The sequence below is a fragment of the Anabrus simplex genome, chromosome 1, assembly GCF_040414725.1.
Source record: "Anabrus simplex isolate iqAnaSimp1 chromosome 1, ASM4041472v1, whole genome shotgun sequence".
In the NCBI taxonomy this organism is placed as follows: Eukaryota; Metazoa; Arthropoda; class Insecta; order Orthoptera; family Tettigoniidae; genus Anabrus; species Anabrus simplex.
In genome coordinates, this window is record NC_090265.1 from 687,593,353 (window position 1) to 687,606,294 (window position 12,942).

Here is a 12,942-nt window from a genome sequence, read left to right on the forward strand (position 1 = left end):
CAAACCTCATGAGAAGCTAAGAAAAAATACAACAAGGAATTTGTTAAATCCCTCCTAGAATTCTTTTCACGATTGTGTATCTATAAACTAATGATGGGAAAGAAAGGGAAGAGATATAAAAGATAGGAAACTGAAAAACTTCCTAAGCCTCACAAACCTAATACTGGGTCACAAGGGAACATGCGTCAACCAAGGGAAATCAGATGGGAAAGATGAATATAAAGTGCACAGAATGAGTAATTGGAAGCAATGCCAGACTCGGCTAATGTTCCTAACGTCGCCACTCCACACTTGTAAGTTGAGAGCCCCTACAGGGGTGTGCCGTCTGTTTCAGTTGCTCCTAACGACAGGGAAAGAAAACGGTACCTGACGAAAATAAATCTTATCTGGCATCTTGAGAAATATTGCAGGTGCAATGGCTTTGCCAAAGAGGAGGACGAATGCAGATCATATTTACAAAATTTTCTGAATGAATGGTATGTAAACTGCAAAATAATGTTCAAAATGTCTTTTCTGTGATGAAGGAAAGTACAAACTTTACAAATGACAAATGCTTTTGTTGTCATTAATGCTTTCACAGCCCGTACTTAAAGATATGATACTGTATAGGCTTTTGGGCTTATGCCGTGTCAAGAAAATAAGGTGAAATTCTTAACGTTTCTCAGGGAACTGAGCCCTGAGTCCTCAGGAGAAATCTCGACTGTCCACGAGAAAGGCTACTTAAACAATGACACTTTAAATGTGGAACGTTATAATGGAAGTGGAAAATGGTACGTTCATTCGCGAACGTTATAATAGAAGTGAAAAATGGTACGTTCATTTGCGAATGTACCATTTTCCACTTCTATTATAATGTTTCAAATTTAAAGTGTCATTGTTTAAGAAGCCTTTCTCGTGGACAGTCGAGATTTCTCCTGAGGACGCAGGGCACAGTTCCCTGTGAAACGTTGAGAATTTCACCTTATTTTCTTGACACGGCATAAGCCCAAAAGCCTATACAGTATCATGACAAATGCTTTGATTGATTTCATCTCGAATGTGTCTGGATTTTTTAAGTTGTTCACATTTATCAACATTCTGGGAAAATTCATATAAAAGCTTCCCAATGGGCTTTAAAAATCACCAGATTTCTCTATTTTCATTGCATTGGAAATATTTATCAGTAATCTGTCACTGCACCTCTAGTGTTAGGGAATTCAAATAATGCATGTCAGCTCCTTCTAAAGTCCCGTCCAGACCATATTATCCTCCTCTCTGCCTCCAGAGCTCTATCCAACCGCTTCTGAAGCATTTTAGTCTACACTAAAATACATTACCTATCCTTTTCTGTGCTATTAGATAGATAGATAGATAGATAGATAGATAGATAGATAAAATGTCTTTATTGGCATGGTTAAGGCCATTAAGCCTTAAAACCAGTTGTTCTCAGCGATTTAATTTAGAAAATTCACCACTGAAGGGAATGTTCTAAGCAAGCTCTTTTCTGCTGTCAACCCATGTACACCGACTGCACCTCCTTGCCATAAAACATTCTTCCATTACTCTATTTGGGACAAAACTGACTACCACATTCTTTGCAAAGTGCATATTAAATACGATTCTACTCAACAGTCTCAAAGGAACTTGATTCAAACATTTGCAGAATGTGCACTTGAAAAATTGCCAAAGAAATTTCAATCCACGAGTTTGGTCCGAGATAAAAAATAAACAACATCTAAAGACACATAAAAATAATATAGGAGAAGACAACAGTGTATGAAGATGTCAAGAATGTGGTTTAATTGCTCTTGTTTCTTCACTGGGAAACCACAATAATCTGTCTTGAGAGCTGACAATCTTCCAAATGCAAACTAACAGCTACATGACCCAACTCACTCAGTATATCTTTTGTGGTAGTATACCTATCCCATATACATGTCATTTATAGGTTATCCAGTTTTTGTCACTGAAACAATCTGTAGGTACTTTGCTTATATACTGGCCAAAAATGTACATGTAACATATTGTAAGATAATTAGTTATCTAGGTACTGTAAGATTTGTTCAGTGCCACAATGAAAAGTCGAAGATAATTGAAGTATAAGCAATCATTAGGCTGTTAAAAAGTATGATTGTCATTTTTGTTTAATTTCTTCTCAATTCAAACTTCAAAATCCAGAACTTCGGTCTGACAATGAGCAGATCGAAAGTGAGACTTGAATGGTCACAAATACAACTGTTTCTGTGTAAGCATAAAAATTGTGAGTGTGACTATGTTACTTAAGAATAATCCCAATGAATGTCAAGCCAGCTGAAATTCAAGAATTAAATATAACTAAACAAGCAACTCTGCTACAGATTAAAAATGTCCTAGCTGGGCTGAATTCATAGAATATCTCATCCACAAAATGATATGAGATATACCACATAAAACAGAAAAAAAGTTTTCAATACAACATCATCTTCATCACTCACCCTTTCTCAGGATGCAGGGCAATGCTGCGAGGTTTTTCCCCAGGTCCCCTCACGATCACTCCAACTTCTGAGCCATTCTCCAGACGTGATACATTGACCACATTTTCCACGGCACAGCTCCAAAACAACAGACGTCGATAGGGATCAATGGCCAGATCGTAAGGATGGTGATGACTACCACCACTAGGAATCAGCACACTTGGATGAGATCCATTGTCATACACCCTCTTGATCGCAAGCGTCCGTCCATCAATCTTGAAGTTTTAAATTTACAGTTAGAGATGAAGTAACAAAATTCTTAATGTCACATATATCATATTTCTTAACGTTTCTTACCCAGTAAAGATACTGCGACACTGGATCGAACTCCACTGCTCGAGCATTCTTCACCCCCTGGATAGGGAGGACTGCTGACGGACAGTCTGATGTGTCAGGAACCAACCGACTTAGTGAATTTCGCTGACTGTATATAAGGAATGACTCAGGTGCTAAAAAAATATGGAACAGCAATGAAGGATTAGTCATCAAGGCCAGTGAAAGTCACATGTATATTGACATAATACCGGGACTTCACCAAGAGCAATACATTAACAGTTCGAAGCCAGGCTTTTTGCTACCATCAATGCTTAGTACCTGGGAAGTATCATAGAGGAAAGTGGAAGAAATGGTAAGGACATAATCGAGCATAGAAGACAAGCAGGAGCATTCCTGAAAAGTGTCAGAAGCCTGGTTTGGAGAAAGAATGTCTCTGAGGGACCATAAATGATCAAACAATTTGAGCAACAAAGGGTTTGTGCAACATCCTGTTTGTGCAAACTTTGATACATACACAATGGTTTGTGCAAATCTCAGTTCATTTTTTAAATTCCCGAGAGAGGATGTCTGAGACAGAAGCTGCTTGCGCCGCGATAGTTACTGCTTGTTTGTTTGTTGCTATTGAGTTTCTTAAGTTCCCAACGGTACAAAGGGTATTCATTTTGGTATGCACTAGGACCCTATCTGCTTTGCCCCTTCATCTTCTCCACTAGTTTCTCATATGCCGCATCCTTCATATTCCTATTTTTATACACCTCCCTCTTCACTTTCCACAGTCCAGGCAACTCACGATAAACTGAGATGAACTCTCGCCAGAATTCTTTATTAACGTTTTTTGTTGATGCCATACTAAACTGGACTTAGGTAGATACAGGAAAGGTCTTCACACGACCAACTGTCGTCAAACACTGCCACAGATGTGCAAACCGCATGTCAAGCAGTGTGTGTTGTGCAAATTATTTCGGTCTCTCCCGATTTGTTTCAAACAGTTGTGCAACTAGTCAATCCGTGCCATACGCCATCAAAATGTTTTGTGCAAAACCCTTTGTTGTGCAAATTGCGTGATCGTGTATGGGGGCCTTCAGAGAAGCAAAAGAGTGATATACAGTATGTACTACGTACCTATTCTGATGTATGCAGCAGAAACTTGGGTAATGAGGCAGAGAGCCGTAACTAGGATACAGGCAAGTGAGATGATATTTCTCAGAAGCAGGATAGGAGTGACAAGAATGGATAAGATGAGAAACAAAAAGGTTACAGATATAGTAAAAGAAGAGCCACTACAGAACAGGATAGAGGCATCTAGACTTAGATGGCATGGACACATGAAGAGAATGACAGAGGAAAGGATACCGAGAAGGATGCATGAAATGGAGATAACAGGAAAATGAGCGAGAGGAAGACCAAGAGACAGGTAGATAAAAGAAGTGGAAGAGAGTGTACAGAGAAGAGGAGAGGACTGGTCAAACAGATGCTAGTCACCAAAAACATAAGACAATAGAAGCAAAGAATGTGTTTCATATGACTTATGAAACTGTTCTAAATACTGTTGTAAAATAACCTGCTCTACTTAGAAACACTAAATAAAAACACAAATCATAAACGTGCTAAATGTACTGTATATTAACACATAACCACAAAAAAAGACATGTACTGTCATTACTTTGTCTGTAAAGGGTAACATCATATTAGTAACATATTAGACTATCACCAAGTAAATTCTGAACACTGTTCAAACCCTATCACATGCTTTACTCAACACATTTTCACTATCTTATCCTTGTCCTTGCTGTATCTTTGTGATTCTGTTTCATTAGCCAGATCCTCAAAAAATGCTTTATGCTCTAGTTTTAAATATCACAGACAGTAAATTTCTCTTCCTTTCTGCCCTTAATACTATGCTTTTCTTTTATCCAGGAATTTTGACTTTCATCAGATCTTGCACAGCAACATTCTTCCTCAAAAGTCATAGGCGCTGCCAATCTGTCATTTCACAGAAATCAAAATAGGATGGGAGGATACCTCCTTTTTAAACAATGATCTTATTTTTGAAAAAAGTTGCAGTCAGCATCTTTTTGCTTTCAACGCGTCTTAGTTATTCAAGCAGCAACGTGACTAAATTAAATAATGTCTAACATGAAATACTTTCAGTAGATGGTGTTTTAAAATGAAGAAATATACATCAGTTGTTGGGAAAAATAATCAATTTTCAAATCCTTTTATGATCTTTGTACATAGTAATGTCACCTGAGTTCCTGACTAATGAGTTAAATAGTATTTTAACACTCACCAGTGCAAGTCCTGTTGTCTGGCATCAGAATGTAATGAGTAGGACAGGCACACTGGTAGACAGAAGACTGGCGATTAGGCGAAGCCCCATGGCTGTTGGCTACTGACCCTCCCACAGAGGGAAGGGCCAGGCACAGGTGGGAACATCCTCCGTTAGTAACACACTGATTCCAACCAGACTGACGAGATGTATGGAATACCAGGATATCCGTAATACCATCCAGGTTTTCGTGAATACGTGTTCTGTTAAGTCCTGTGGTTTTGTTCACACAATCAATGTTGCCAGTCTTCCACTCAGTCCAGTAAATATAATCCTGCCATCAAAGAGAACTATTAATAATATGTATTCTATTTCTATTCACTCTCAAGAGAGGAAAAAAAAAAAAGCACATTAGGATAGATACTACAAAAATTGAAATAAGGTACTACTCCAGAATTATCCAGGAGTAAGTGTGGAAAAATTTTGAGGGAAAACTATACTGAGGATGGGTATTTTCAGAGTAGGGTATTTTTTTTTTTTTTGCTAGTGGCTTTATGTCGCACTGACATGGATAGGTCTTAGGGTGACGATGGGATAGGAAAGGCCTAGGAGTTGGAAGGAAGCGGCCATGGCCTTAATTAAGGTACAGCCCCAGCATTTGCCTGGTGTGAAAATGGCAAACCACAGAAAACCATATTCAGGGCTGCTGACAGTGGGATTCGAACCCACTATCTCCCAGATGCGAACTCACAGCTGCGTGCCCCTAACCGCACGGCCAACTCGCCCGGTGAGCAGGGTATAAATCTTGCACATCAGGGAATGCAACTTTCCAGCTCTCGAACATGTATTGCCAAGATGAGTACAGAGCATTAATTATTCACGCAACTGCCAAGGAAAGTGATCTTTTACATTACAAGTGAGATGTTCTTGGGCGGAATTTTGGAACAAGTAATGTAAATTTATCTCTTTAGTGGCTGTGTATAATATTTTATTTCAAAATATGGTAAATTTACTTATTTTAAATTAAATGAATTTAATTATAAATTATGTTGATTCGTCACAACGCAAATCGCCCATGTTTGATCCATGCATTGACGTTTTTCTTGTTTTGCTGTTCATGTCTTGATATGAAAGATATAAGAGATGTGCACATTGGGTTATGTTGTAATGAAACAATATTATTTGAAGCAGTGAACAGTCCGTCAAGCTACCAGTCAAAAACATGGTCCTCTGATCCTGCATGAATAAAGGTAATACGAACTTTATGATATACTCTAATATAGACAGTATTTACAAAGGTTGATCAAATATAAACAGGATTTTTGTTCCTGAACATCAACAGTTGGCAGAACTAGCACCGCGCTTCTGCTATGCTTAGGCGGGACTGTTAGGAGTGAGGAGAGCGTGCTGTTAGATATTTCCCGCCGTTTCGTCAGTAACGCTCACGATGTCGGAGCAACAGGTGCATCCCTCCATTGCGCAACGCGTAATTATAAAATTTCTTGCTCGTTAAGGAGTTTCAGCAGCGGAAATTTGCCATAGATTGACGGCACAGTTCAGTGATCAAACAATGTCAAGGACACATGCATGCAAGGAGTGGCGGAGGAAAGGGGAGGCAGCACTAGTGAAAGCCAGGACTCGACTGTCAGCTGGGAAGGTTCTTGCAACCATTTTTTTTCGATCGGCAAGGCATTTTGCTATTGATTGTTTGCATGAGCAACGCACAACCAATGCCGCTTACTACTGCGAGCTGCTGAACAAGGTGAGGGTTGCATATCGCCGCAAAAGACAAGATCAACCGATTCAACGATGCACGGCCCCATACTGCAGCTTTAACTGTCTCCAAGCTACAGGAAATGCACTGGACTACACTTGATCCTCCTCCTTACAGCCCGGACTTATCGCCCTGCGATTTCCATTTGTTCAGACCGCTTTAAAGAAGCTCTAGGACGGCAACGATTTGAAGATGACGAGAGTATGAAAGACTTCGTGCGCAACTGGCTAGTGACATGACCCTCTTTTTATGATGAGGGCATCAAAAAGCTGCCCATACGCTGGGATAAATGCATTTCCAAAGCAGGAAACTGTGTGGAAAAATAAATTGTAATTGCCTTGTGTTTTACAATAAATGAATTTAAATAAAATCCTGTTTTATTTGATCCCCCTCGTATGTGTTGGAAATGGATTAACCTATACGTTATTCAGCATTGTAATGGCGGTAATTACTTGAGCTAGGAATGCAGAGCTGCCAATTTTTGTGTGGATGAGTACAAAACCACAGTGCTGCAGTCAGGTAGAGAAATCATTAAACAAGGTTAAGTTTGGCGTTCCTTGATTCATGATCTCTAACAACTGGCATTACGTTGCATGGACACAGATAGGTCTTATGGTGACAATGGGATAGGAAAGGGCTAGGAATAGGAAAGAAGTGTCCGTGGCCTTAATTATGGTACAGCCTCGTGTGAAAATGGGAAACCATGGAAAGCCATCTTCAGGACTGCCGACAGTAGGGTTCGAACCCAGTATCTCCCGAAAGCAAGTTCACAGCCGCACGCCCCAACTCGCTCGGTGATTCACAATCTCTCCGACTATCCGTGTTTACGTTACTCTGAAACCGAGTTCAATGAATCAGAGACAGTTTCTAATGAAACGGTGCAGAAGGTAATTACAGTAAGGTCATCATCATCATTCCGTGTCCGGTCAGCATTTCCAAAATGTAGCAACTCTGATGGCCTTGTTGTTCGCCTCGATCAGGTCCTGTGTAGAGCAGGGATGTATATAGTATATGACAGATGAACAGGTGGTTCAGATCTTGTGTTACACCACACTCGCAGGATGCATCTCCATCAGCTGGAAGTATGGCCCGTTTTCGCATGTTGGTCTTGCAAAGAGGTACGTCCACCCAAAGACGATTAAGTGATCTCCAAATAGGGTAGGGCAGGTCATTTCTTGGAGGTAAAGTGTCATTTTCTGTCCTCTCTTTAGTACGGGAAGAGGGCAATTACATCACAGTATGAAGTAAAAAATACGACCATATCCGGAAGTGTCTAGTCTCATAAATACTGGATGCTGATGACCATTTTTAAATTTCAGGAACTTGCCATCGGACATAACAACATAAAATGGCTGATGACCTTCGATGTCAGGCCCTTTAAAACAACACGCAACAACAAAACACAACATAAACTTTATCACACGTCTTACTCACATCACTAATAAGACCCAGTTTCATCAACAGCTGTTAAATGAATACTACTGTAATATAAGCTGCTTATTAAAACCATGTTAAAAATTCAAAAGCTTGTTAAGATTCTTGCATTTTTCCAAATTTCCTAAGAAATTTTAGTTAACATGTTATAACCTCTAACAAGAGCTATGAACAAAGTGAATCAAGAAGGAAGTGGCAGAACCATGCAGGTGTTTGAGCGCACTCTGATGCGCTTTTGTTGAATAAACCTATAAAGTATGGCGCATGAAGCCAACATAAAACAGCTGACATTTGCAATCCCAAGCTAATAACAGGAAACCATATTTTCCACATCCCCTATCATCCTGTCCACGCAGTTCCTACTAAACTCCAATGGTTTTTGAGTTCTTACTTAAGAATATAAGTATGGGGTTAAAAGATACTTTCTTAGAGGGTTATCCACTATCGCCTAACAAGATCCCTTCGTTAATTGTCCCCAATTCAAACTGTCCTCTGATGTGGGAGTTATTTCCTACTATCATGCAGAGAACCTGGCCATCTAGCAACTACATCCCTGATTTAAGGACGTTTGAAGGTGCTCAAATACGACAGCCCCGTGTCGGTAGATTTACTGGCACGTAAAAGAACTCCTGCGAGACTAAATTCTGGCACCTCGGCGTCTCCAAAGACCTTAAAAAAAGTAGTTAGTGGGACGTAAAGCAAATAACATTATTATTTAAGGACGGTTTACGGGCTCTGCATGAACTGACACGAAGTGCAGTGGACTGGTTGTCGAAGCTGGACATTCTAGTTTAATCCCTCAGCATCGCAGCCATTTAAAGAGCATCCTACCCCACGGCCGGATGAGATTTCAACTTCGTGCGACTGAAATACATTGATTCACTTAAAGCGTTACTAAATGTATAAGAGTAGCCCGATATTCACGAAATTTGGAATTCCTTATGATAGAATTATGTGCGTGCAGATAATTACATAATTGTTTCAGATTTCCTTAGTAACTTAGTTTCGTGTGGTAGAGTTCGAAGCACTCTTCGAGACAGAGACCCAAGTCACACTCCTGGCAGCAGTACACCGACGTATTCTTTTCGCCATGTTTTGAACACACAATACAACGTCTCAGAGGTTTGTATTTCTCACACTTGGGTGATAATTTCCTGATAAAAAGTCTTTCCTGCAACCTTGGAACTGTATTATCTGATGCGCGCCGGCCTTGAATATTTCGTTCCCCACCTGAGCGAGCGTATTTTGTAAACAAACCTTCCATCAGCTGAACCCGATAAGATAACTGCTCAATGTTTGTCCTTGTGACTTGTCTGAATATTATTAGAGAATTTAAGAATCAGAATCCACTCTTGAAAACTTCCCTTTGACCTGTATAATTATCTATAGTCTCCTACACGAAATTTCCAAGTACTGGTTCTTCCTCATCGTCACTCTCATCATTTACCACTGCATCCGTCACAGCCACGTCATCTATTTCATTATCACTGCTGCTAATACTGTCAATACTAGTTTCGACTAAACTTTCATCTGAATTATACAATATTTCAAGCATGTTACTGTCAGTCAAACCACGGCTGGAGCTAGCCATTGAGCGCGGCGCGTCACATGGACTGATGAAGCTGCAGCAAGACCGAAAGCAGCAGGACAAAATTGAATGAGGGGATTAACAAACCAACTCGATACATATTTCAGATGAAAGGTCGAGACATCGTCTTTCAAACAAGATACATACCATGAACAACTGCTTCTCGTATCGTATGACAGAAAGCAGCACTAAGATGGCGTCGGCAGTGCAAGCTAGTAATGAGTGTTCCCGGTTTTTGTCAGAAAACGAAGTGAAATGTGCTGTAAGATGTACAGAAAATGTTACAGATAGTGAGAAGAACAGTCAAGGTATTCTCAGTAGTGAAACTAATCACTCTTTATCTCCAGAAAAGGACATTTGTACCGGTAATATCTACGAACGCGAGTGTGTGTGTAGGCCTAAAATGACGCCTTCATCTGTCCATGAAACTGTTGAATCACTACACAAAATAATAGAAGTGCTACATAAGGATTTGGTAGAAGCAAACCTTGTAATTAAAAAGTTACGATCTGAAAAGACAAATCTGATTGAAGAGGTGGAAAAACTAAAAAAATGCGATGGTGTTGGCGCGTCGTGGAGTGAGGTTACGTCGCGGCACAGGAAAGTGTCGCGAACAGGGCCTAATTCATCTGGAAATCAACCTACAGTAACGAACAGATTCAGCGTTTTACACGAAGTTCGGGAAGAGCAAGGAAGCACTTCTTTCTCCCGAGATGCGAGTTCACCGACGAAAAAACGCCGAATTCACGCCCATAACGCGATCAAGAAAGTAAGGAAGGAGAAGAAAGTGAAACTGTTTGGTGATAGTCACGGTCGAGGCCTTTCAGCAAATATAGCCGAGTTGCGAGCCGACAGTGAAGTGACAGGTGTTATTCAACCAGGTGCCCCCTTTTCAGAAGTAGTGAAACCCCTCTTGAGAAATGCTGATGAACTCTCGTCAAACGACGTCATAGTTATTATCGGTGGAACCAACGACGTAGCAAGAAATGAAGGCCATCAGGCTGCAAGTATTCTGAAAAGGACTCTAGGTAAGCTGACCCATACAAATGTGATAGTGACAAACGTACCCCATAGACATGATTTAACAGACTGGTCAATTGTGAATAAAGCTGTCAAGGACACAAATGAGAAATTCAGGCAAATATGTAGTCATTTCAAAAATGTTACACTGTTAGACATTAGTAAATTAAACCGAACATCTCATACGAGGCATGGCATGCACTTGAATGGACTTGGGAAGCAATATGTAAGCAAGTTAATAAGTAATATCATTACAAGTAAAGATCAGGAAAAGGCTGTCATAGAACTACCTAGTCCGGGAAACGTGTGTTAGATTCTGGACCCAACAACATTTCAATTGAAAATGTGGGTCCAGAATTAAATACCGGTAATGACTTGGAGGGTAGGAATAGGCGGTTCAAAATATTTCATCAGAACATTCAATGTCTTAAAAATAAAATTTTAGAATTACAAGTAATTTTAAATTCAATACAGGATGTTATGTTTATCTGTTTGGATGAACATTGGTGTAATAATGATGAACTTGAACTCATTAATATTGAAGGTTATTATCTGGCAAGTAATTACAGTCGGGTTAATAAAGAGCATGGGGGAGTTTGTATTTTTGCTAAGTCAGGAATTGAATGTAAAGAAAGGAAGGATCTTGAAGTGCATAATTCTGAATTAGATTTTGAACTAACTTCAGTGGAATTTAAGCTTCCCTATGGTAAAAGGGTAATTCTGTTAACCGTGTACCGTTCACCGGATGCTGATGTGGAAATTTTCTTAGAAAAATTAGATCAAGTCCTTCATAACATTTTCGGTAGGAATAGCAGCGCAGAAGTAATACTTTGTGGTGATTTTAACATAGATTTTGCTGAAGAAAACCTTCCATCAACATCACAACTACTGCATGTTCTTCAAAGCTGTAATCTAAAACACTTAATTTTTACACCCACCCGGGTAACTGCCACCTCAGCTACAACGATAGACAACATTTGTATTAATTTCCATTGTTCTAAAATGCAAGCATCCAATATAAATTTTGGATTATCAGATCATCATGCTCAAATTTTACAACTAGAATTTGAGAATGCTAGCAAGCATTCAACCAAAATAAAGCAAGCACAATTAACTCGTTTTTTCTCTGCAGCTGCATGTGGCAGTTTCATTGAAAGCCTTAAACTTCAGACCTGGACTCCAATAACATTCGGTCATAGCATTGACCAAAAGTATAGAACCTTTTTAAGCATTTTTTTAACGGAATTTGAATTACACTTTCCAAAAAAACTTGCAGTAATTAATGAATCTTCAAAAAAGCCATGGATCACGAAGGGTATACGGATCTCAAGTCAAAAATGTAAATTACTAAGTAGATTAGCACAGCAGAGTTGTGACCAGGTTTTTTGTAAGTATGTTAAAAACTACAAATCAGTCTATCGAAGAGTTCTTAGGATGGCTAAGATAATGCACAATAACAAGAAAGTTAAAGAGTCGTGCAATAAATCACGAACCATATGGAAGGTAATCAAGGGAGAAACCAACAGACATGCAGTTGGAAATAAAGTTGCTGCCATAAAAAATGATAAGGGAATACAAATGAATGACCCTCATCATTTGGCTAATTATATAAATGATTTCTTTCTATCCCTACCATACAAACTTGAAAATGCAAATCAGATGTATTACCAGAACTCCCAACCTTTGTGCAAAACTCTATGCAGTTAACTCCAGTAACAGAACTGGAAGTTTTTAAAATCATACAATCTTTGAAGAACAAAACTTCCACAGGTGTAGATGAAGTTCCCACTAAACTCATTAAAAAATGTGCTCCCTATCTGGTACAGCCTTTAACTTATCTCATCAATGAATCATTTTCTAGTGGTCAGTTCCCTAATCTCCTAAAAATAGCTAAAGTTATCCCAGTCTTTAAAAGTGGAAACTTACACGATTTACATAACTACAGACCAATATCAATACTTACTGTTATTTCAAAAATATTTGAATGTGCTATGAAAGATCGGCTTACTAAATTTTTAGTCAAATATAACTTGTTAAATAATGCACAACATGGGTTCAGAGCTGGCAGAAGTACTTTGTCTGCTTTATC

At 39.3% G+C, this 12,942-nt stretch overlaps 1 protein-coding gene across 1 annotated transcript in view; it reads right to left on the bottom strand.

Moving 5' to 3' along the window:
• The window catches only part of arr (low-density lipoprotein receptor-related protein 6), a 330,860-nt gene that overhangs the window by 51,452 nt on the left and 266,466 nt on the right, over nucleotides 1-12,942 (bottom strand). Inside the window, exons 15-17 of the mRNA XM_067135921.2 lie at nucleotides 5,059-5,371; nucleotides 2,790-2,941; nucleotides 2,454-2,707 (exon numbers count right to left, since the gene is read on the bottom strand). Of these exons, the coding sequence (XP_066992022.2) occupies nucleotides 2,454-2,707; nucleotides 2,790-2,941; nucleotides 5,059-5,371 (719 nt within the window). The remainder of the gene's footprint in view (nucleotides 1-2,453; nucleotides 2,708-2,789; nucleotides 2,942-5,058; nucleotides 5,372-12,942) is intronic.